Source organism: Nycticebus coucang, chromosome 6 (genome assembly GCF_027406575.1).
Source record: "Nycticebus coucang isolate mNycCou1 chromosome 6, mNycCou1.pri, whole genome shotgun sequence".
Lineage (NCBI taxonomy): Eukaryota > Metazoa > Chordata > Mammalia > Primates > Lorisidae > Nycticebus > Nycticebus coucang.
The window spans coordinates 118432886-118458769 of record NC_069785.1 but is presented as its reverse complement, the minus strand read 5'-3'; the positions used below and the strand labels follow the sequence as shown (position 1 = coordinate 118458769).

At 41.9% G+C, this 25884-nt stretch overlaps 2 protein-coding genes across 3 annotated transcripts in view; one reads left to right on the top strand and one right to left on the bottom strand.

Moving 5' to 3' along the window:
• Window positions 1-1765: 1765 nt before the first annotated feature.
• Window positions 1766-2452, bottom strand: CLDN25 (claudin 25). Its single transcript, XM_053593094.1, has one exon. The coding sequence runs from the start codon at window positions 2450-2452 to the stop codon at window positions 1766-1768; it is 687 nt and encodes a 228-aa protein (XP_053449069.1).
• A 12698-nt stretch (window positions 2453-15150) lies between these two features.
• Window positions 15151-25884, top strand: part of ZW10 (zw10 kinetochore protein) — a 44037-nt gene continuing 33303 nt past the window's right edge. The window contains exons 1-2 of one of the 2 annotated variants that reach the window (XM_053595334.1): window positions 15151-15349; window positions 19873-20007. In XM_053595334.1, the coding sequence (XP_053451309.1) occupies window positions 15245-15349; window positions 19873-20007 (240 nt within the window). In that variant the 5' untranslated portion in view covers window positions 15151-15244. The remainder of the gene's footprint in view (window positions 15350-19872; window positions 20008-25884) is intronic. The other variant, XM_053595335.1, reaches the window with a different exon arrangement.

Genomic DNA, 25884 nt, shown 5'->3' with positions numbered 1-25884 from the left:
AAATGGACATACACCAAAGAATATACATGAAATAAAAAAGAGCTTTCTGGAGAAACGGTCACTCCCAGAGAAATCTGCTCTGGGTATGAAGATACAAGTTGCAGGAGATGAGATAGCTGGGCAGCCGTGGGATATCCTCATGTCGGGGCTCTTTTATCAAGAGGTGAGAGACGTCATTAGGTCTCAGAGCCAAGCTGGCAAAGTGCTGCACCAGCTTGGAGAGGGAGGAGTCCCCTAGTACTGCAAGGAGTGCAGCATACTTCTGAACCTGAGAGGTGACCTGTGTGGGGACATTGGGACCCGTCTCCCTTAGCTGTTCTCCTGTAGAGATTATTGGCGGGGTCAGTGATGGTGTGAGTAGGGGACAGGTGGTGGTGAGGGTGGACGCTGTGGGAGGACTGCAGCAGCGAGGGTGGATGCTGTGGGAGGACTGCAGCAGTGAGGGTGGACACTGTAGTGTGACATGCGGGTTTATGAGGAATGTGAAGCTCTTCTCTGAGGACTTGCTGAAGTGCCGGAGGAAGACCTGGGCTGGAGCAGTCGGAGAGAGATTGCCAGTGTGGGAGAAGTGAGCAGCAGAGGGAGGGTAAGATTTATTTGCTGTTAAGTGGGACGTGGTTTGTAGCCACAGCCCAGGTAGGTCTCCTGACATTCAATTTTGATATGAGGACAATTAATGACAATTAAGGTCACGGTGGGGGTGGAGGAAGGGGAGAGCAGAGAGAGAAAGAAGGAGGGAGGGGTGGGGAAAAGAAGAGCAGAGACAGGGAAGGAGGGAGGGGGGTGGAGCCTTGGTGCGTGCCACACCTTCTGGGGTCAAGACCCGATTGCAAGAGGGACTTTACCTAACAAATGCAATCAGTGTAACCTGGCTTATTGTACCCTCAATGAATCCCCAACAGTAAAAAATAAATAAATTACAAAAAAAATTTAAGGAGTTTACACCTTGATTTTGCACATGGCAAAAGACAATTCTGAGGAGCTAATTCCCTCCACATGACCACACTGGGCAGTACTTGGACACAGACACTCCAGGGTAACCAATTTGTCCGGGTTTGCTTGGGACTTCCCTAGTTTTGCCACTGAGCGTACTGAGTTTCAGGCAAAGCAGGAGGGTCAGTCACCCACTTGTTCACACTATTCCCTTCAGGTGGGGGAAGGCACAATGGATCACTCAAAACCCCCAACAGAGCACAAATAACACTATGTCTTCCCTTTGGGATGGATATCAAGCATCTACAAAACAGTGAAGCTGGATTGTGACCCTCCCTTTCCTATTGTGCTCTGAGGCTGAACATGGACGTGAGGAGAATCTCTACCCTAAGGTGCTGTTCTGGGCCAATCATTCATTTTCCTTTGCCAAGGTACCTTCATCCACATTTTTAGCTACATGTAACAGAGTGTTACATTTTTTGTTACAATTTGTTGTAACAAAAAGTTTTGTTACAGTTTTTTTGTTTACAAATTGTTGCACAATTTTGTAATATATTTTTCCTTAGTAACAAATAACCAATGTTATGAATTTGAAACCGTTTTTACATAAACAAACCTTAAATAAAAAAGACATGTTCGCTGGACACTGTGCCCTGATTTTTCATTCTGAAATAAGGATTGCCCTATCACTAAGAAACTCATATCCTTGACAAATGGGACAGGGACACCCCACACCCCCCACGAGGCAAGCAAGTATAAAGTAAGGAAAGATAAAGAAGAGAAAGGATTCTACTGACATTCCTTTATTCCAGATTCCTTGGCAGAAGCCAGTCTAGTTGTCCAGGTTCCAAGGTCTTGGTGTGAGGTGGAAGGCACTGTCTGAGTGCTCCACAGCAGCACAGGGTGAGGGGACGGTGGGATCAGCTATCCCTCGACAAGGCACTTCTTTTTCCAGGAAGATTGAGGAGATGAGGAGTAGTCCACCAAGAGCTAGGAAAACACTAGCAGCCCAGCCTAGGAAGAGGGCATCTCCAAACTCCCACCGAGGTATAATCTCAGGGACACTGTCATCCCAGAAGTCTCGGATTGTGGTGTAGGCCACCCAGGAGACTGGAACAAGGGTAGTTGCTGAAGCTGACACCTCCAAAGTCCCTCCCAGGAGGCAAAGCCGCCTCTTGGATGCCCATCTGATCCCGTGAAACTGGAAGCATTCTGACCCAAATCCAGAGAGGAGAAACCCCAGTAGGCCCAGCCCGAGGGAGGCCACCATGAGGATGCGGGCTACTTGGAGCTCCTGCGGCAGGGACAAGAAGGACTCGAAGGCCTTGCATGCCGTGGCGACTTCCTCCTGATTCACGCAGGCCTCCCACAGCCCCATGGTCCAGGTCTCCATCTCGTTCAGTTCCAGATTAAGAATCTTCCACTGGGGCAGGACAGTGGTGACACATGAGCAGACCCAACCAAGGAGGGAGAGGAGGAGCCCCCCAAGCTGGACTTTCCCCCGGAAATTCCAGGCCATCGTGGCTCCCACCACAGAAGCAGAAAGAAAAGCAGGATGGGTGGTTCAGGGACCAGATAGCAGGGGCCACTTTTCGGAAAGCTGAAGTGGAAGATCTTTCACATTTGGGGAGGGTTCTTGTTTCAGTTTTCTGAGCAGCAGCTGAAGCAGGTGTTAGGAATTGGCAATGTTTGGGCTTGGGAATGTGTCCAAGATTAGATATGGACGTGATTCTGGGGAGGGTCCCCACGAAAGGCAAAAAAAGCCATATAGTGAGCCATTAATATATATTTAATGAATAAATTCATAAGGTGAAAATGAGATCATAATGATGTTCTAGAAATATATACTGATGTAATCTTTTGGGAGGACAGCACAATCTCATATTTTATACTTTTAAAAATAGGCCTACTTTAACCTAGCACCTTACCTTCAGGAAATTTACCTAATTTCTCATGAATATGTACACAGATGTATGAACATGTTCATTAATATATTGTTAATAATTGTAAATTTTGGTTACTATTAGATAGCTATTTTAAAGTGATATTGAAGAAGAACTTTTATTTATTTATTTATTTGAGACAGAGTCTCACTTTGTTGCCCTTGGTAGAGTGCTATGGCATCATAGCTCACAGCATCTTCAAACTCAAGTGATTCTCTTGACTCAGCCTCCCAAGTAGCTGGGACTACAGGCACCCACCACAATGCCTGGCTATTTTTTTTTTTTTTTTTTTGAGACAGAGTCTCAAGCTGTCGCCCTGGGTAGAATGCCATGACGTTATATCTCACAGCAACCTCCAAATGGGGCTCACGTGATTGTCTTACCTAGTTATTCTGTTTTCTTTTTGTTGTTGTTGTTGTTGTTTTTAGCAGAGACACGGTCTCACTTTTGCTCAGGCTGGTCTTGAACTTGTGAGCTCAGGCAATCCACCAGCCTTGGCCTCCCAGAGTGCTGGGACTACAGGCGTGAGCCCCTGCAGGTGGCAAGATATTTTAATGACATGTGACCAAACAGTATGTGAAATATATACATAGAATGCAATTTCACTTTCATCAAAAATGCAAGCATGGAGTGTGTGTACATATATGTGTGTGTATACTACAAAATGTTAACCATAGTTATTTTTGTGGTAGGATTATGAGTAGTTTTTATTTCTTTATTGGTGCTTATCTATGTTGTTTTATGAATTTATCATTTGATGTTTCTTAAAACAAGAGACCACAAATATTAATTAATCATTTTTATTTATTTATTTATTTTTGAGATAGAATCTCATTCAGGTACCCTGGGGTTGAGTCCTGTGGCGTCATAGCTTATATCAAACTCAAACTACTTGGCCCAAGTGATTCTCCTGCCTCAGCCTCCGAAGCAGCTGGGACTACAGGTGCCTGCCACAATGCCCAAAGAATTTGCATTTACTGAGTGGGGCTAAATGCCAGACTTTTTTTTTTTTTTTTTTGAGACAGAGTCTTGCTTTGAAGCCCTGGGTAGAATGCTGTGGAGTCACAGCTCACAGCAACCTCAAACGCTTGGGCTTAAGTGATTCTCTTGCCTCAGCCTCCCAAGTAGCTAGGACTACAGGCACCTGCCACAATGCCTGACTATTTTTAGAGATTAGGTTTCCCTCTGGCTCAGGCTGATCTTGAACCTGTGAGCTCAGGCAATCCACCCACCTTGGCCTCCCAAGTGCTGGGATTACAGGCGTGAGCTACTGTGCTCTGTCCCTCAGACTTTTGGCTAGATGCTTTATCCATATTTAATTTTCACATGGCTACTGTGTGATACACATTAGGTAATTTACCAAGGTCCCACCCCCCGCTGGTAAACTACAGACTGAACCTGAGCTAGAGAGCTGGGCTTTGGACGTTTCATGTTCTTGTCCACACGCTGTGCCCTGCTCTAGCACGCGGCGGACACAGCACATGAGTGAAGGTTAGTCTTTATGGCAAGACTCAGAAGAAAACTGGGATTTATTACACTGAAATTATAAATGTATGATTTATTTTTATTTACCGTATGCCGTGTGGTAGTTGTGAGGTGAAAGCAGAGGCCTTCCCTCAGGGAGGAAACATGCCCTGAGAAGCGAGGATTTTGCCTTTGTCTCACTGACGTGTCAACACCTGAGCAATCTGGTATATCATGAACATCAGGGCTGTGAGGGTGGAGGGAGGCCTGAGGAATCATCTGGAATACTCTTTTTTTAATATTTTATTACAGAAAATTTCAAACATACACAAAAGTAGAGCAAATGGCATAAAGAAATCTCATATTGCACCACACATCTTCAAAAATTATCCATTTGCGGGCAGCGCCTGTGGCTCAGTGAATAGGGCGCAGGCCTCATATACCTAGGGTGGTGGGTTCAAACCCAGCCCCAGCCAAACTGCAACAACAACAACAACAACAAAATAGCCAGGCATTGTGGCGGGCACCTGTAGTCCCAGCTACTTGGGAGGCTGAGGCAAGAGAATTGCCTAAGCCCAAGAGCTGGAGGTTGCTGTGAGCTGTGATGCCACAGCACTCTACTGAGGGTGACAAAGTGAGACTCTGTCTCTAAAACAACAACAGCAACAACAAAAATTATCCATTTGCACCAATCTTGATTCATCCACACCGGCATCCATCCTCTCCCCTCTCATGCTATGTGTATTTTGAAGCAAATGGAAATCCTCTCTCAAATTGTTCACTCCTGCCGCTTTTATAACACAATGGCAAATAGTACGCAAACTTGGGAATGCTGTCTGCTTGTACCGTCTCCAGCTAGAGTTGTGTGTTTGATACTTTGCTTCCTTAACACAGGGGTGCCACATATGTGCGAGGAATGATAGGTCAGGAGGAATCCTTTCTGAAATTGTTCCAGAGTTCCTTGCCTTTTCTGGATGATTTGTGAAAAGTCTGTGAATTGAGAGACATATAATCTGCGAGTGTGAACTATGAAGGTCTGGTTATTGAGCAAGGACAGAACCCATTCACTTATTAATTTCTTTCCTTCTTTATTTTATTTTATTTTTTTGAGACAGAGTCTCACTATGTTGCCCTGGGTAGAGTGCTGTGGTGTCACAGCTCACAGCAACCTCCAACTCTTGTGCTCAAGCAATTCTCTTGCCTTAGCCTCCCAAGTAGCTGGGACTACAGGTGCCCGCCACAACGCCTGGCTATTTTTTTTTTTTTTTTTTTGGTTGCAGTTGTCATTGTTGTTTGGCAGGCCCAGGCTGGATTTGAACATGCTAGCTCTGGTGTATGTGGCTGGTGCCCTAGCCGCTGAGCTACGGGCACTGAGCCTAATTTCTTTTTTTAAATTCAAGTATTCATTCATTCCTGTATACATTGACAGTGCGCTTAGCAATCCCATTCCATTTCATGTGCTTGCTCTTCTCCTTTCTCAACCTGCCGCTACCTCTTCCCTGTGTTTTCCTTGGATCTGGAGGAAAAGTTTTCACCTTATCCAGCCGTCTCTCTGTTCAGGCCGAGGTGAGAGCTTATGCAGTTATGTTTATGGGTAGGTATGGAAAGTTTTTCTGAAGGAAGATCTCAGAACCTCAACTGCAAAGTAGCATCTGCTTCAAGTCTCAGATTCCTCCTTACTGTTGTCAAAAGGCAAATGACAGAGGCCAGGCAAGGTGGCTCATGCCTGTAATCTTAGCACTCTGGGAGGCCAAGGTGGGCAGTTTGCTTGAGCTCAGGAGTTGGAGACCAGCCTGAGAAAGAGTGAGACCCTGTCTCTACTGACAATAAAAAAACTAGCCAGGCATCATGGTAGGTGCCTGTAGTCCCTGCTACTTGGGAAACTGAGGCAGGAGGATAGCTTGAGCCCAAGAGTTTGATGTCACTGTGAGCTAAGAAGCTATGCATTCTAGCCAGGGTGACAGAGTGAGACTCTGTTGCAGAAAAAAAAAGAAAGAAAGAAAGACAAAGAAAAAAAGGCAAAATTATAACAAACTTAGTCTAAAGATCTTAATTGGCTTTATTTGTGATTCTAGAATCATACAACACTTAATTCTAAGATAGAATAAGTGTGGGAGGCTGAGGTGGGTGGATTGCCTGAGCCAGAGTGAGACCCTGTCTCTAAAAACAATAGCCGGGTATTGTGGTGGGCGTCTATAGTCCCAGCTACTCGGGAGGCTGAGGCAAGGGGATCATTTAAGCCCAAGAGTTTGAGGTTGCTGTGAGCTATGATGCCATAGCACTCTACTGAGGGCAACAAAGTGAGACTCTGTCTCAAAAAGACAAATACACACACAAAAAAAGAATAAGTGTTCTAATGGTCTAACCAGAGGAACTTGATTTTATAGACAGAAAAGGGCTGAAAAAAGGAAAAGCAAAGAACAAAAAGTACATTGGTTGTTTCAAAATTACTTTCTTTGCAAGGTGTGAACAGGAAACAGAATAGTAGAAACATGAATGATTGGTTGACGTGAGGTTACTCTTTTGTAAGGATTAAAATGGGGAGCTTCATTGTCCTGCCTACTGAAACAGGTTTGCTGGGGAATTTGGCTATTGTTTCTCATTCCGATTTCTCAGCTTTAGTTTGGTGAAGTACTACTTCAGCATGACTGACTCTGTTTTGGTTTGGTCTCTTGGGGCTAGTGCAAGAGTTCAGTCCAAACCAATGGTCTGGTCTCCTATAAACTTGATTTAACACTAGACTTCTATGATTCATTCAGAGACTGGGTGCTCTTTTTTCAGTATTTCTTCTGCCCTTGTACTTCCATAGGGGCAGATTAAGCTTCAGGGCTTATTACTTGCATAGGGCTCTCCCAAGGTTCAAATCTAATTTTTTGTTAATTATTTTATATTTTTTTCCTTAAACAGTCCTCCCTCTCCCAGCAACTGTATAAAATTTAGGGTGCACTGGCTTCATTCTTTATCTATTTACAAAATAGTAATTATATTTTCCTTTATATTGTTAGGATGGGAACTCATGGCACACAGACTGAGAAAGAACTCTTGATACGAAGATTGGAATCGCTTTAAAAGAAGAAAGTTTATTTTGCTTTCCAAAGGGAGGGAAGAATACGGCATAAGGAAAGAAAGACGTGCCAGCCCAGGGAACAAATGGCTTGGGCTTTTATTGAGGATAAAGACAGAAGAGAAAAAGAATAGTTGTTGCCAGCTGATTGCAAGAGAACTGTGAAGCAGCTGTGTCTGTTTTTCTCTCTCTTTTTTTTTTTTTACCTCTTCTCTGTAAGAAGTCCTTGAAATGTGGTCTGGCAGGAGCAGGAGCTGGGAAGCATCATAGTCTTTCTATCTTTTCAATTCCAGTCCTGGAAAACAAACTCTCAAATAAAACGATGTAAGCCACAGGTGGTCAGTCAAACAAGGGGGAGCAATTATGTTTTGCGTTCTTTCCCTTCAAAGGGGCAAATATATATCCTGAATTTTCTCCTCTTTTCTCTGTTAGATAATTAGCAAGGCTGTCCTATCATACACAGTAGAACCTCTGAAAGTTGACCACCCAAGGGTCTGTAACACACTGGTCAACATAAGGAACTAGGCTGCCTGTACTGATATGTACATGTGGTCTATAAAAATTAGGTCAACTTAATGAGGTGGTCAACGTAAGGATGTGGTCAACTGTGGAGGTTTTACTTTATATTATATTATATATATTCACATATGTTGAATCTCCAGGCTTGACGCAATGTCTACTATGTAATAACTGCTTAATAAATATGCATACAAGTTTGCAAAAGTTTCATCTGTATGTAGGTCCTTCTTTGTCACTGAGTATTCATTATTAGTGACATTTAAAATTTAGAGGCTGGGCTGGGCATGGTGGCTCATGCCTATAATTCTAGCACTCTAGGAGGCCAAGGCTGGCAAATTGCTTGAGCTTAGGAGTTCCAGACCAGAGCAAGAGCGAGACTGTATCTCGCTAAAAGTAGAAAAACTAGCCAGGTGTTGTGTTGGGTGCTTGTAGTCCCAGCTGCTTGGGAGGCTGAGGCAAGAGGATTGCTGAAGCCAAAGATTTTGAGGTTGCTGTGAGCTATGATGCCATGATACTCTACCCAGGGTGACAGAGTAAGACTCTTGTCTCAAAAACAGACAAAAAAAAAGACTGATAGGTCTACCAAACAAAAATGATTTGATTTTCCAAGGAGAGGTCTTCCCAGGATGTTATGACTATCTTCACTGCTTCCTGTCTCAAGACCCTGTTTAATTTCCTTTGCTCATGGCACAACAAGGGGCTCTTGCTTTATTAAGATAAGCAGATTTGTCACACAGACACTTAAAAAATTGTCAGGGGCCAGGTGTGGTGGTGTTGCATCCAGGAGTTCCATAAAGACCACACTGCCAAACAAGCCAAATTTACAGCAGAGCCCTTTTTTTGGAGAGCCAGCTGGCGATTGCCTCAGTGTCCCAACATGGGGTCTCTGAAAGCAGTCCTGAGTGCTTAAGGGGTCGGGTTTTTAAGGTTTGGTCTGCATCCTGGTTGGCATGCAGGCTGTCCAGGTGCATTTGGGTGGGGTAGCAAGCAAGCATTGTACAGAAGCAGAATTTTGCGGTTAGTTAGTTATATGTCATACATCTTTGTTTTAATATTTCCCCCTCCATACATCTTAGTTTCAGTAATTTCCCCACCTAGTATTGTTTAAAAGTCAGTCCAGGAACAGTTGGTACCTCCTGGTCTGTTTCCCAGGGAGTTAGCCAAGCAAGAAACTGGGAATGAACTAAAGCAAGAAATCAATTAGTACTTTCTTACTTATCTTGGGAATGAACTAGATTTATTTCATTTCATTTGAAAGCTTGCAGTCCAGAAATTTGCTAGGAGTTAACTGGTATTTTTTCATTACAGCCTAGGCCTGACACCTTTCTGTCTTAGCCTAGGCCCACTAGGCCTATCAGTGGCTCATAGCTGTAATCCTAGCACTCACTCTGGGAGGCAGAGGTGGGTGGATCACTTGAGCTCAGGAGTTATAGACCTGCCTGATCAAGAACGAGACCCCATCTCTACTAAAAATAGAAGTGGACTGGCAACGTGTTGGGAGTTTGTAGTCCCAGCAGCTTAGGAGGCTGAGGCAAGAGGACGGTTTGAACCTAAGGGTTTCAGATTGCTGTGAGCTATGATGACTCTACCAGGGGTGGCAAAGTGAGATTGTCTAAATATAAAATAAAATAAAAAATTGTCGGGAACTTTAGGGTCAGTGCCTACTTGAAGGTCAACCCTTAATAAGCTACCTTTTAATCAAAGCAGTGCAATTCGCCCTCTGCATCCATGGATTCAATCAATCAGGGATCAAAATTATTCTGAGGGGGGTGTGGTGGTATAGCCCCAGCTTACTTGGGCGGCTGAGGCAGGAGGATTGGTTGGGCCCAGGAATTTGAGGCTGCAGTGAGCTGTGATTGGGCCACTGCACTCCATTTAGCCTGGGTGACAGAACAAGACCCTGTCTCTTAAAAAAAAAGAAAAAAAAAAACCCAAAGAAAAACAACAGTGAAAGATAATACGAATAAAACATACAGTATGACAATTATTTACATAGTGTTTATGTTGATTTGTACTTGGTTATTAGTGAACACCGCATCATTTTACATGAAGGATGTGAGCATCTGTGGATTTTAGTATGAGAGGAGTTCTGGAACCAGTACCAGTACGGTGCTGCAGTCTGGGCCAGTGAGATTGTATTTCTTGGCAGCCTGAGGGAGGGCTGCATATTTTTATTACAGAAAAATAGAATAAACATCTGATACCAAAACCAGGAAAAGACCCAACCAAAAAGGAGAATTTCAGACCAATTTCACTAATGAATATAGATGCAAAAATTCTCTATAAAACCTTAGCCACAGATTACAGCTTATCATCAAAAAAGTCATACATCATGATCAAGTAGGCTTCATCCCAGGGATGTAAGGCTGGTTTAATATACGCAAGTCTATAAATGTTATTCACTGTATCAACAGAAGTAAAACTAAAAACTATATGATCCTCTCAATAGATGCAGAAAAAGCATTCAACAAAATCCAGCATCCTTTTCCAATTAGAACACTGAGGAGTATAGACACAGGTGGCACATTTCTGAAACTGATCAAAGCTATTGAGGACAAACCCACAGCTAATATTTTACTGAATGGAGTCAAATTGAACTGGAACCAGACAAAGTTGTCCTCTGTTACCATTACTAGTCGACATTGTGCTGGAAGTTCTAGCCAATACAATTAGACAAGACAAGAAAATAAAGGGCATCCAAATTGGAGCAGAGGAGGTCAAACTCTCCCTCTTTGCTGACGACATGATCTTATACTTAGAGAAGCCTAAAGACTCAACCACAAGACTCTTGGAAGTCATTAAAAAATACAGTAATGTTTCAGGATATAAAATCAATGTCCACAAGTCAGTTGGTTTTGTATACGCCAACAACAGCCAAGATGAGATATTAATTAAAGACACAATTCCCTTCACCATAGCCCCAAAGAAAATGAAATACCTACAAATATACCTAACAAAAAAGGTGAAGGACCTCTATAAAGAAAACTATGTAACCTTAAGAAAGGAAATAGCAGAGGACCTTAACAAATGTAAGAACATACCATGCTCATGGCTGGGAAGAATCAACATTGTTAAAATGTCTATACCTCCCAGAGCAATTTACTGATTCAATGCCATCCCTATTAAAATACCAACATCCTACTTTCAAGACTTGCAAAAAATGATTCTGCATTTTACATGGAACCAGAAAAAACCCCGTATAGCTAATGCAGTTCTTAGTAATAAAAACAAAGCCGGGGGTATCACCATACCAGATTTTAGGCTGTATTACAAGGCCATAGTGGTCAAGACAGCATGGTATTGGCACAAAAATAGAGACATAGACATTTGGAATCAAATAGAAAACCAGGAAATGAAATCAACAATTTACATCCACCTAATCTTTGATAAACCAAACAAGAGTGTCCACTGGGGGAGAGACTCCCTATTCAATAAATGTTGCTGGGAGAATTGGATATCCACATGTAAAAGACTGAAACTGGACCCATACCTTTCTCCACTCACAAAAATTGATTCAAGATGGATAAAGGATAAATTTAAGGCATGAAACAATAAAAATCCTCAAAGAAAGAATAGGAAAAATACTGGAAGATGTTGGCCTGGGGAAAGATTTTATGAGGAAGACTGCATGGCAATAGCAACAACAGCAATAATAAACAAATGGGATTTAATTAAACTGAAAAGCTTCTGTACAGACAAGGTGACAACAACCAAAGCAAATAGACAACCTACCCAATGGGAAAGGATATTTGCATATTTTGAATCAAACACTTAATAATCAGAATCTATACAGAACTTCAATTAATTCACAAGAAAAAACAACAACAATCCCATACATCAATGGGGAAAAGAGATGAATAGAACCTTCTCCAAAGATGACAAATGAATGGCCAGCAATCATATGAAAAAATACTCAGCATCCCTAATTATTAGAGAAATGCAGATTAAAACCACCCTGAGATATCACCTAACCCCAGCGAGAATGGCAGATATTAAAAAAATCTCAAAACTGCAGATGCTGGTGTGGATGTGGAGAGAAGGGAACACTTTTACACTGCTGGTGGGACTGCAAACTAATACAACCTTTTTGGAAGGAAGTATGGAGAAACCTCAAAGAACTCAAGCTAGACCTCTTGTTTGATCCTGCAATCCCATTACTGCGCATCTATCCAGAAGGAAAAAAACCCTTTTATTATAAAGACACCTGTACTAGTCTGTTTATCGCAGCCCAATTTACAATTGCCAAAATATGGAAACAACCTAAATGTCCTTCAACCCAGCAATGGATCAGTAAGCTGTGGTATATGTATACAATGGAATATTATTCAGCCATAAAAAATGGAGGTTTTTCAGGATTTGTACTAACCTGGATGGAGGTGGAACACATTATTCTTAGTGAAGCATCACAGGAGTAGAGAAGTATGAATCCTATGTGCTCAATTTTGATTTGAAGACAATTAATGACATGGTGGGGCATGGGGGAAGGGGAGAGCAGACAGAGAAGGAGGGAAGGGCTGAGGGAAAGGAAAAGAAGAAAAAAAAGAACAAGAAAGAAAATAGTGGGCGGCGCCTGTGGCTCAGTCCGTAGGGCGCTGGCCCCATATGCCGAGGGTGGCGGGTTCAAACCCGGCCCCGGCCAAACTGCAACCAAAAAATAGCCGGGCGTTGTGGCGGGAGCCTGTAGTCCCAGCTACTTGGGAGGCTGAGGCAAAAGAATCGCTTAAGCCCAGGAGTTGGAGGTTGCTGTGAGCTGTGTGATGCCACGGCACTCTACCGAGGGCCATAAAGTGAGACTCTGTCTCTACAAAAAAAAAAAAGAAAATAGTGACTAATTTTCACATATATTGGTTTCAATTTTGAACAAAGTATATTACTTAAACATTAATTTTTAACTCAACATCTTGATATGTTGTTTAGGATATTGTATCCTCATTTATAAGTGACATATGTTTGTAATTTCTCCTTTATAATAACATATTTTCTCCAACTTTAATATCAGGTGTACCCAGATAAAGTAGAATGATTTTGAAGTATTTCTTCTTTTTCTATTGTCTATAAGATTTAGTATGACCTGTTTTTTTGAAATTATCTTTTATTTTTATTTATAAATATTAGTTGTCTATTTTTGATACTTAAAAAAAATAATAAGAAGTGAACTGATGACTCCATACTGAATCTCAGAGTCAAAGCCTTCTATAATAGACATACTGTTATTTGACAATGAGAATGTTACTTTCTTTGCATTATTATTATTATTGCTTAATATTTCGATGTAGCAATTGTCTGATTCTTTTTCCGACTGTATTTATGTTCATTCATTCTTTACAAGGTTTTTGTTTCTAATCCTCATCTTAAACATTGCTATTAAATCTTAAGTCTTTTTAATTTTGTGAAGGCAAAAAAAAAAAAATGGAAACCTAATTTCACATGTATATGTAAAAGATAAAAATAAAAAGTGGAAATAAATAGAATAAACACTGTAAGTCCACCACCTAGAGAAATGATTTGGTGTACATCCTTTGTATACATTTTTGTTAATTTTTTTTAAATTTCAGATTAATAGGAGCATACAAATGATTAGCTTACAATGTTTGCATTTGTTAGGTAAAGTCCCTGTTGCAGTTGTGTTCTGCACCTAGGGGGGGTGCCATATACCCTTACCTTGTGCCTGTTAGGTGGTAGCATGCCAATCCCCCTTTCTTCTCACCTTCCCCCAACTTAAATTGAGTTTTTATTTTGTGTGGGCATGAATTACTTTGTCTATTGGCTTCATATTAGTATTGAGTACATTGGATACCTGCTTTTCCATTCTTGTGATCCTTTATTAAGAAGAATGTGTTTTTTCAGCTCCATCCAGGTTAATACAAAAGATGTCAAGTCTTCATCTTTTTTAATGGCTGAATAGTATTTCAAGGTATACATATACCATGGTTCATTAATCCATTCCTGGGTCTATGGGCACTTATGTTGTTTCCATATCTTGGTGATTGTAAATTGAGCTGTGATAAACTATCTAGTGCAAATGTCCTTATGATAAAATGATTTTTTTCTTCTGGGTAGATGCCTGGTAATGGGATTGGGGGATCAAATGGAAAGTTTGTCTTTGAGAATTCTCCATACTTCTTTCCAAAGAGACTGTATTAGTTTTCAGTCCCATCACCAGTGTAAAAGTGTTTCCCTCTTTCTATATCCATGTCAGCATCTGCAGCTTTGGGACTTTTTAGGCTATTCTCACTGGGGTTAGGTGATATCTCCAGGTAAATTTGATTTGCATTTCTCTGATGATCAGCATACCTATTAATATTTTAAAAAAAGAATCATATGTACCTAGCATATTGCAAACGTCTTTTTGTATGTGGTGCATTATTTTGAGACAGAGTCTTACTATGTCGCCCTCTGTAGAGTGCTGTCACATCACAGCTCACAGCAACCTCAAACTCTTGGGCTTGAGCAATTTCTTGCCTCAGCCTCCCAAGTAGCTGGGTCTACAGGCGCCCGCCACAACGCTCGGCCTTTTTTTTTTTTTTTTGTTGTTGTTGTTATTGTTGTCATTGTTGTTTAGCTGGCCAGAGCTGGGTTCGAACCCGCCAGCCCCGGTGTATGTGGCTGGCGCCCTAACCACTGAGCTATGGGCGCCGACCCTTTAAAAATTTTTTTATGAAAATCAGTTTGTAACCTCTAATAGTGCTAAGTATTTTGCTCCAGTCCACATAGAACTAATGTTATTTATACCTAGGTAATATAAATATGTAATGTATTACATAGGTGTAATATAAAAGGAGTGCAATCATAGGCAACCTTTTATTTATTAATGAGCAGACACCCCCTTCGTTGCACAACTCCAGAGGGCGCCATTCATAGATTTTGATGGCCACTGGGGCCCAATAAGAGTGAAAGTGTAATGAAAAAGATCGAGATAGCCTGGTTAGGGCTCGTTAGATAATTTCACAGGTAATTTTCATTTCGCGGTTTGAAGTTGAGAAAGGTACAGTTGGGCTGTTTACTAGATAAAAACATCTGATGTCTTCTACTGAAAAACAAAAAAAAACAGGCGGGAAGAGACACGCTATTCGAAAAGAGCTGAGGAGGAAAACGCGTCTCCCTACCATTTGCCAACTCTGGGACACCGTGGAACTCCCGGCCCGGCCTGGCGCGATGCCCACTGGGAGTTGTAGTTCAGTTCTCACCTTCCACGCGGCGGTCTGGGCCCGGCGAGACTGCGTTTCCCGTCAGGCTGCGCGCCAAGGCCGGCGGGCGGCAGCTGCCGCGCTGGCTACTAGAAGCCGAGAGTCGTCCGTCCGCGTTGGTTCCTGTCGTGGCCATGGCTTCCTTCGTGACAGAAGTTTTGGCACACTCAGGGAGGCTGGAGAAGGAGGATCTAGGCACCCGTATCAGCCGCCTGAGCCGGCGGGTGGAGGAGATCAAGGTGACGGCCGGGCAGCGGTCGGCTGTCTGGGAAGGGGCGCCGGGTCCGTGTGCGAGGGCACTGGGGAAGGGACTGGCTTGGGGACTGGCGTGCTAAGGCAGACAGGGGGTCCCAGCACAGTGGGTCCTGCTGGGGAGACGCCGGCCGAGGGGCCGAGTAGGGAGCACAGGAGGGGGAGGGCGGAGGCGCGTGCGGACTGGGGAGCGGGCTGGGGGACCGAGGCGCTGACGAGGCCCGGGGCTGTGGGCTGGACGGGGAGGTGCTCGGTGGGGAAGGTCGGGGACTGGGGTTGGTGTGGCAGGGACGGGAGGAGGAGGAGAAGGAAGACTGAAGGGAGCCGAGCGCGAGGGGCGACCGCCAGCACCGCTGTGTCTTGGGAGCGAGTGTAGGCGAGGATTGAAAGTGGGCTGGACCCCCCAGCCCCAGCTGCGAGTATTTATCTCTTCCACCCACTCTGCCATTATACTATTTGATGAATATTATGATAGATCTGGCCATTCTCCCCGATGTTAAATCCTCAATATATATTTTAAAACTTTTTTCATCCCCAACTCAGTTGTGCTGAGTGTTATAGACATGTCAGTGGTACATACGTGGACCTTGCTGCCTTTAGATTGATACGAAAGCAAAAAGCACATAGCCACAAACAGCTTCTCTTTGTATTAATATCCTTACCTTGCAGGTATTTGCCTACACCTCCAGTTGCTTTCATTTAAAGTTATGCATACCTGCTGCAGTACGGATTTAAGGGAGCAAGTTTGGAACGCACTAGAAGACACAGGTGTAGCTCTTCCTAACAACTCGTGATTTTACAAAACTGGTTTCCTAAATTTAGGTAGTTACATCACTGACATCTTTTCTTTAACAGGGCTGTCGGACTTTTCACCACTTTTTTTTTTAATTGATTATTTATTTAGAGAGAGAGAGAGAGAGTGTGTGTGTGTGTGTGTGTGTGTGTGTGTGTGTGTGTGTGGTTTTTGGCCAGGGCTGGGTTTGAACCCACCACCTCCGGCATATGGGATCAGTGCCCTACCACTTTGAGCCACAGGTGCCACCCTTTGTCACCACTTTTTAATGTGATGGAAAGAGAACAGCTATGAGCTACCCTAGCACGGTGCTCAAAGCTCTTATCTATGTGTTCTGGACCTAACCTACCTTTCCTTTCACTGGTTTCCTTTACCATCTTGAATCTTCAGCCGGTTGAGAATTACTTTCTATGATCTCAGCACATCCATTTTTTTTTTTTTTTAACTAGTTGTCAGATTTTGGCTTATGTCACCATTTCTTCATTTTTACCTTTACCTGTAGTATTTCTACTCATTTGTCAAGTTCCATTTCTTTTCTTTCTTCTTCTTTTTTTTTTTTTTTTTAATGAGACAGAGTCTCACTATGTCCCTGTCGGTAGAGTGCCGTGGGGTCACAGCTAACAGCATCCTCACACTCTCGGGCTTAAGTGATTCTCTTGCCTCAGCCTCCCAAGTAGCTGGGACTAGAGGCGCCCCCACAACACCAGGCTATTTTCTGTTGCAGTTGTCATTGCTGTTTAGCAGGCCTGGGGTTTGAACCTGCCAGCCTCAGTGTATGTGGCTGGTGCCATAACCACTGTGCTATGGGTGCCACACCTCAAGTTCCTTTTCAAATGAGTCTTCTGCATAAAATATATCCTTATTTTTGAGGGAGAAGGGATCTCTTTCTTATTTGTGGTCCTGGAAGACTTTGCAATTCTGTTACCATATTACATTTCAGCCTGTCTTCTTGTTACTTACTGAAATAGTACCTTTCTTACCTAAAAGGAATTTATTTAAGAGCAAGCATAGTTTATTCTTGCACCTTCCAAAGCACTGAATAATTCAATGCAAAATATTCAATAAATTGTTTATTAAGTTAGTTTGAATAAAAGGAGATGATGAAACTCAAATTAATTTAGGGTTTTAAGATTAGGCCCCATAATGTTTTGTAGGCAAGAAAATAGAAATTAATAAATTGATTGCAATATACAGTTTGTGAATTTAATTTATCCATTTTATTTTTTTTTCTATTTGATACCAGAAAATAGTATCGAATTTTCTGATACTATTTGATATATAGTATATCAAATAGCAACAAGAGGGAAAAACTTCAAGGACACTCAGAGTGTGGAGGGTACAGACTACAGGAAAAAGTAAATGAAAGCAAGCTTGAGTTACCTAAGTAAAAGCATTAAGGCAATAAGTGGCAAAGAAGTTTCGTTTTTTTTTTTAAAGGAAAAAAGATGGAAAAGTAAAACAAACTTATAAGGATTTGTACTATATGTAGCAAAGATCTAGTGAAAAATGGTTCTATCTAGACCAATGGCAGAAGGCACATTCTGTCTCACCACAACAGGAATACGAATATGGATAGAGACTCCCAGAGATGATGGATGACAGCTTAAGTGGAAGAATCGATGAGGATATTGTAGGAAAAGCAAAAGAGAAATGCCAATCTAGAAGAAAAAAGAGAAATTCTTTTGCATGCTCCTTTTAATTCTTAACAAATCAATTCTTATTTCCCATGAGATATTCATTAAATTATTTTCTGCTTCAGATCTCAAAGCAAGAGCCCTAACCCGGCGTTGTTTGTAGCAGAAATACGTAGTGTAAAGACTCGTGATGACCTGGTTAGCACAGTGTTGCTTACGTAAGAATGAAAGGAGGTAAAGATTCAGAATTAACGTAGCAGTGAAAGTCGTATCTTGACACCTTTAAAATTTTTGTAGAGAAAAGAATTGGCAGATACTCTCCAGATTAGATGGGGACGGTTAAAGTTTAGGAATTAATCAAATCTGGGAGTCACTCAGAAAAACACAAGAGTCAAAATTGAAGGCCAATGTAATCAGTGCATTATTCAGGTGGAACCCCCAGGCTGGGTAAGATGACACCAAGGCTACTCAGTATAATTATGGAGCCAGGGAAAAGAGAAGGTCGGGGTGTCTTGACAATTAAGATGATTACTTTCTCAAAATGTTTTTCATCTGGTGCCCCCAGTTCAGTGAATAAATATGTTTGGTTGGAAAAAAAAAATAGTATTAGATATACTCCCCCCACTAGTCTGGTATATTTCAATAGGAGAAGTGGCCCCATTTTTCTCTTTTCCAGAATTTGTACAACTCTCGAGTACAGAACAGTTAGGATTTGGTGACCATTGTCTTCTTTTTTCTCCTTTTAATTTTTTTTTTTTTTTTTTGAGACAGAGCCTCAAGCTGTCACCCTAGGTAGAGTGCTGTGGCATCACAGCTCACAGCAACCTCCAACTCCTGGGCTCAAGCAAGTCTCCTGCCTTCACCTCCCAAGTGAAGGCCAAGCAAGTCTCCTGCCTTCACCTCCCAAGTCCCTATAGCTGGGACTATAGGCGCCCGCCACCATTCCTGGCTATTTTTTTGTTGCAGCCATCATTGTTGCTTGGCGGCCCTGGGCTGGATTCGAACCCGCCAGCTCAGGTGTATGTGGCTGGCACCTTAGCCATTTGAGCCACACGCGCTGAGCCTCCTTTTAATTTTTTTAAATTGACAAATAATGATTGTACATATTCGTGGGGTACATAGTGATTTTTTTTGAGACAGAGCCTTAAGCTGTCACCCTGAGTAGCGTGCTGTAGCATCACAGCTCACAGCAACCTCCAACTCCTGGGCTTAAGCTATTCTTCTGCCTCTGCCTCTGCCTTCCAAGTAGCTGGGACTACAGGCGCCCGCCACAATGCCTGGCTATTTTTTGGTTGCAGCCGTCGTTGTTTGGTGGGCCCAGGCTGAATTGGAACCCGCCAGTTCAGGTGTATGTGGCTGGCGCCTTAGCTGCTTGAGCCACTGCCCCTAGCCCGTAGTGATGTTCGGAATCATTGTCTTTTTGTATCTTAGTGTGTCTTGGGACCCTTAAGGCTGAGAGAAATGTGTTTTTGAAAGAAACCAAGTGGCTTGGAGGGAAACTGAACTTAATTTTTTTTTAAATTGACAATAATTGTACGTATTCATGTGGTACATAACGATGTTTTGAATCTTTTTTTTTTTTTTTTACCTTTATGTTTCATGGGACCCTGAAGGCTGGGAGAAATGTGTTTTTGGAAGAAACTAATTGGCCTGGAGGGAAAGTGAATAGGAGTTGGTAACCGGCAAGAAAGCTCTAACATGGAAGATGTCTTATGGAAAACTGTGGGGTTTTTTTGTTTGTTTTTCTTTTTTGAGACAGAGTGTCACTTTGTCGCCCTCAGTAGAATGCCATTGTGTCATAGCTCATAGCAACCTCAAACTCTTGGGCTTAAGTGATTCTCTTGCCTCAGCCTTCCAAGGAGCTGGGACAACAGGTGCCCACCACAATGCCTGGTTATTTTGAGAGATGGGGGTTTCTCTCTCGCTTAGGCTGGTCTCAAACCGTGAGCTCAGACAATCCACCTGCCTCTGCCTCCCAGAGTGCTAGGATTACAGACATGAGCCACTGCACCTGGCCAAGACTACATATTTTTAACAGAGGTCTCTACTCATCTCACTATTTTATAATTCTTCTGTCTTACAGGGTGAGGTGTGCAATATGATTAGCAAGAAGTACAGTGAATTCTTGCCCAGCATGCAGAGTGCACAGGGCTTGGTTACCCAGGTGGATAAGTTATCTGAAGACATTGACCTGTTGAAGTCCAGGATAGAGAGCGAGGTAAGAATAATTTGTTATATTGGGTAGGTTTATCGGGAAGCAGTCAGCTTCCTGATTCCTAAGACAACTCAGTTCTGTACAACTTTTCAAGATCTCACCTTCCTAATTGGTAGATGAAGGTTGAACTAAGTGATTGTAGTGGGTACTTTCAGTCCTAAAAATGGACATATTTTTCCAAACTGCAATTTAAATAACTTACTTTTATTTTTTTTATAGAAAAAAATGTTAAGTTCTATAATGTCTTGCATTTGAATTACACTTGATAAATTAATAAAGTTTGGAGATTTATTATCCTCATAATAAAATAAAAACAGATGAAGGATAGAACTAGATCATTTGGCTTTTTGTCTTCTCATTTAAATGCTGTGTCTCTTAATGGCCAGCATTCTCTTAGATCTGCATCTGGCCTCAACATATTCAAGTTTCAACCGAATCTTTTGGCCTTCTGAAGAATTGAATTAGGTCGTCTATCATGACCATGCTACTTCCTGTCATAAAACCACTCTCCTTGGGCATACAGAGAAGATTCTTGCCCTATTGTACAGTGTTTCTCTGTGAGCCGGTTGAGCTGATGCTTGATATAATTCTTATTGAAAGTCTGGTGGATTTTTGAAATGTTTATCATATTTGCTGGGTTACAAAAAGAAGTAGCCCAGAGAGAAATATTTGCTTTTTTTTTTGAGACAGAATCTTACTCTGTGAGCCAGGCTAGAGTGCCATGGCGTCAGCCTAGCTCACAGCAACTTGAGACACCTGGGTTCCAGCAATCCTTCTGCTTTACTAGCCTCCTGAGTAGCTGGGACTACAGGCTCTTGCCGCAAGGCCTGGCTGATTTTTCTTTTCTTTCTTTTTTTTTTTTTTTTATAGTGGAGAAGACGGATCTTGTTTCTTGGTCAGGCTATTCTTGAACTCCTGAGCTCAAGTGCCTCAGCCTCCCAGAATGCTGGGATTATAGGTGAGACACTGTACCTGGCTAAAATATTTGCTTTATAATTTTAAAAACATATGCTATTAGAAATGAAGTGTCTGAACAAGGCAGTAAGTGGCTCTCTATATTTTTTGATGGCCAGATTATAGCTGGTGAGATTTAATCAGTTCTGATTATTGTATTTTGAAAGGTGGTGGTCTGGATGGAAAGGTCCAGGCCTGAACACTGCCATTTGAAGACCAATGAAAGGAAGTGAGGATGTTTAGCCCTGGGAAGAGATACTTCAAAATTTAAAGCCCTGTTTTATGGGAGAAAGTTTCAAAGTAATGGCTCTAAAAGGGGAATTAGAGTCAATAGGTGGATGACAGAACTTTATTCAGTCATTTACTATATTAAGCACTAACAAGGTGCCAGATAATGTATTAGTTGCTGAATAAGACAGTTTTTTTTTTTTTTTTTGAGACAGAGCCTCAAGCTGTTCCCCTGGGTAGAGTGTGGTGGCCTCACAGCTCACAGCAACCTCCAACTCCTGGGCTCAAGCGAGTCTTCTGCTTCTGCCTCCCAAGTAGCTGGGACCACAGGCACCCACCACAATGCCCAGCTATTTGAATAAGACAGTTTTTATTTCAAAGGATCAGTCTCATGCCTGATGTAGATGAGTAAAATAGTGTGACACAATATTTAATAAGAATAATCCAGTTAGAGGGAAGAGATATAGCTAAGGATGGCTTCCTGTAGGAGATAGTATTGAAACTGAGATCTGAAGTCACAGGTAGGTAGGCAACAGGGGAAGGAAGAGTGTTTTAGGTGGGCAGAGAGGCATGGAGGTTATGGAGAGACATCACTTTTGGGGAGTATTCTGTAAGACTGATATTTAGGGAGTGTGGTGGGAAGGGACCTTAGATGAAATTGGAAAGATAAGAAAGGACCTTGTATATTTTCTTAGTATTATGGATGTTATCTTGAAATCTTGGCACAGTGGAAGCCTTAGAGGATTTTAAACAACAAAGGGACATCAGGCCAGTCGTGGTGGCTCATGCCTGTTATCCTAGCAGTCTGGGTGGCCAAGGCGGCAGATTGCTTGAGCTCACGAGTTCGAGACCATCCTGAGCAAGAGCAAGACCCCATCTCTCAAAATAGCTGGGTGTTGTGGTGGGCGCCTGTAGTCCCAGCTACTTGGGAAGCTGAGGCAGGAAGGCTGAGGCAGGAGGATTGCTTGAGCCCAAAGGTTGCTTTGAGCTAAGATGTTGTGGCACTTTACCAAGGGCAACAAAGTGAGACTCTGTCTCCAAAAAAAAAAAAAAAAAAAATAGAAAGTGACTTCAGGTTTGAAGTTTAGCAGTCTCATTCTGCTTGCAGTATAAAGAAAGGACTTGAGGAAATGAGGCTGGGAAATGAGAAGGAAGTTACAATGTTAGCACGCAGTTAAAGTGATCCAGGAAAAACAGGGTGATGACTTATTCTAAAGTCAGTGGCAGTGGGGATGGACAAAAATGGGCAAATCCTACTGACATTTAAGAGGTAGGATCTTGAGAACTTATTGATATAGGGAGTAAAAGATGCAGAGGTCAAGGATAACGAGGTCATTGATTATTCCATTCACTGATACAGAGAATCTATAGGAATGGCAAGTTTTTTGTTTTTGTTCAGTGAGGAATGTGAGGAGTTTAAAAGATTCCTGTGCATAGGCAGTGGTGATTGTATTAAAGTCAAGGATAGACTGTAGGAAGGAAAGGAGAGAGGGAGAGAAGGAGGGAAAAGAAGAAAGGATAGCAAGGAAGAAAGGAAGGAAAAAAGAAAAGAAGACAAAAAGAAGGTGTGGCATGGTGGCTCATGCCTATAATCTTGGCACTTTTTGAAACCAAAGTGGGAGGATCACGTGAGGCAGAGAGTTCACAACATAGCACAGGTTACATGTGAAACTTAGTGAATGCAGAATATGATTGTCTTAACACAATAACTAAGAAAATGCCAGGAATGCTATGTTAACCAGTGTGATGAAAATGTGTCAAACTGTTTATAAAAGCAGTGCATGGTGCCCCATGATCGCATTAATGTACACAGCTATGATCTAATACTAAAAAAAAAAAACAAAAAAACAAAAAAACAACATAACACAGGTTAGTTGTATGCACCTATAGTCCTAGCTATAGGGAGGCTGAGGCAAGAGGATCACTGGAATCTAAGAGTTAGAGGTTGCAGTGAGCTATCATGGTGCCACCACTGTCTAGCCCAGGCAATAGAATGAGATCCTGTCACCAAATAAAAACAAAAAAACCTTAAAATGGCTCAAACAAGATACTTTTTATTTTTTAATTGTAGTCATCCAGCAAGCAAACTAATAGTAGGGCCTAGCTTTCTAGTATAGTCTGTGTTAAGAACTGAAGGAGATCTGAGATTATAACCTACTTGCAAGTTAACAAGTGAGCTTGCTACAGTTTCATGAATTCTCATAGAAGACATTATTCTCTTGGGTGAGAGATGAAGGACAATGTATGTCAGCAGTAGCCAGGGTATTGGCATTTTTTTTTTTTTTTTTATCAGTTTGCCCAGTTCCAATTCCTACAAGAGATTGTGCAGTAGATTGCATTAAGAAGAAGACTCCAGAGCTTAAGGAACCTGAATCTTATAATTAGAAAGCATACCTCCCTTTTGCAGGAGACACCATCTCTGTCTTCCAAGGCTGTTTACTAAATACACATCCTTGAAAAGGTAGCCCAGAACTAAAGATAGTGTCTGTCTCACTTGCAAGATGGTATAGAAATGTGAGAGACTTCTAGAGAATTGTAGAACAGCAGCATTGGCAACTGGTAAAAATACAGGATCTAAGGCCCCAGTCCAGATATCAGAAGCAGAATCTGTATTTTAATGAGATTCACCAAGTAATATGTATACACTTTACTGTTTGAGAAGCACTGCTTTTAGGATTTGGTGTTTGTATGGGTCAGTCTTGGTCTCTTCTGATGTCTAGATTATGGCAGGAGGTTAGGAGCAAAGAGAGGGCATGGAGGAGGCACATCTATTTTCCTAAGACTCAAGAGTTGGGTACACAGCACATTTGTTAAAATTCCCTTGATAAGATCTTAGATATGGTCACACTCAAGTGTGAAGGAGCCTAAAATATATAATGTTGGGCACCATTAATATGGAAGAAGGGAAAATGGATTTTAGTGGACAGTTTGCACCCCCACCCCATCCATATATATGTTTGGAGTTTAGGAAAATGATGTAAACTTGAGATAGCAGCACTTAGTAACTGAAGCCATTGGAATGGACAAGAAATCCCAGAGAGAGTATCACAGAATAAGGTTTCTCAACCTTGACACTATTGGTGTTTTGGTTTGGGCAATTCTTTGTTTTGGATGTCTGTTAGCAGTACCCCTGGCCTCTATCCACTAGATGCCAGTAGAACTCCTTCAGTGAGACAACCAGTGTTTTCTGACATTGCCAAAGGTCCTGGGTGAAGGGAGGCAAAATCACCTCCTGTTGAGAACTACTGGTTCAGAGTGAGAAGACAACCATGGAAAAAGGAATGTTAGAAGGAAAATGAAGCCCTCAAAAGAAGGTGAAAAAGGAATGGCTAGAGAATTAAGAGGAAAATCAGTAGAGAACTGTAGAGGAAAGGAAAGTTACAGCATCCTGTTAACTAGTTAAATACAGTCTTGCACTGCATAATTAAGTTTTAGTCAGTGATGAACTAACTGCATATGTGATGGTGGTCCCATAAGATTATGATGGAGCTGAAAAGTTCCTGTTGCCCGGTGATGTTTTAATAATCCTGATTATAATCCTAGGATTAGGCCTAGGCTAATGTGTGTGTTTTAATTTTTAACAAGAAAATTTAAAAAGTTAAAAAAAAATTAAAAATAGAAAAAACTTATAGAATAAGGATATAAAGAAAATATTTTTGTATAGCAATATAATATGTTTCTGTTTTAAGCTAAGTGTTATTACACAAGAGCTAAAAAGTTTAAAATGATTTGAGTAAACTAAGGTTAATTCATTCTTGAAGAAAGAAAACTATTTAAAAAATAAATTTGGTGTAGCTTAAATGTATAGTGTGTGTAAAGACTGCGGTAGTGTACAGGGATGTCCATTCACCACTCACTGTTTCACCCAGAGCAATTTCCAGTCCTGCAAGCTTCATTCATGGTAACTGCCTATTTTTTAAAAATCTTTTATACTGTAATTTTTTTGTACCTTTTCTATGTTTAGGTACACAAATACTTACCATTGTGTTATAGTTGCCTACAGTACAGTAACATGCTGTACAGGTTTGTAGCCTAAGATCAACAGACTGTACCACATCGCTTAGGTGTGCAGTAGACTGTACCATCCAGGGTTGTGTAAGTACACTCTATAGTGTTCGCATGATGACAAAATCACCTAATGATGCATTTCTCAGAAGGGAATCCCTATCATTAAATGACATATGACTGTTACGATAATGTATGCTTTGGGTTTAGCAACAAGGAGTTGATTGTTTTGTTTTGTTTTTTGACAGGCACAGTTTCAGTGGAATGGTGGGCTAGAAATTGGATCACAGTGAGGTGCAGAGTGAATGAGAAGTGAGAAAGTAGAGACGGCATTGAATTGCTATTTCAAGGAGCTGTTTGTGAGGGAGGAGAGAAATAAGGAAGATGCTGAGAAATAGGATGGTTGCTGAGGTGGAGGGAATTTTTTCTTAAAGATGGGGAATTTTTTTTTTTTTTTTTTGTAGAGACAGAGTCTCACTGTACCGCCCTCGGATAGAGTGCCGTGGCATCACACGGCTCACAGCAACCTCTAACTCTTGGGCTTACGCGATTCTCTTGCCTCAGCCTCCCGAGCAGCTGGGACTACAGGCGCCCGCCACAACGCCCGGCTATTTTTTTGTTGCAGTTTGGTCGGGGCTGGGTTTGAACCCACCACCCTCGGCATATGGAGCCAGCGCCCTACTCACTGAGCCA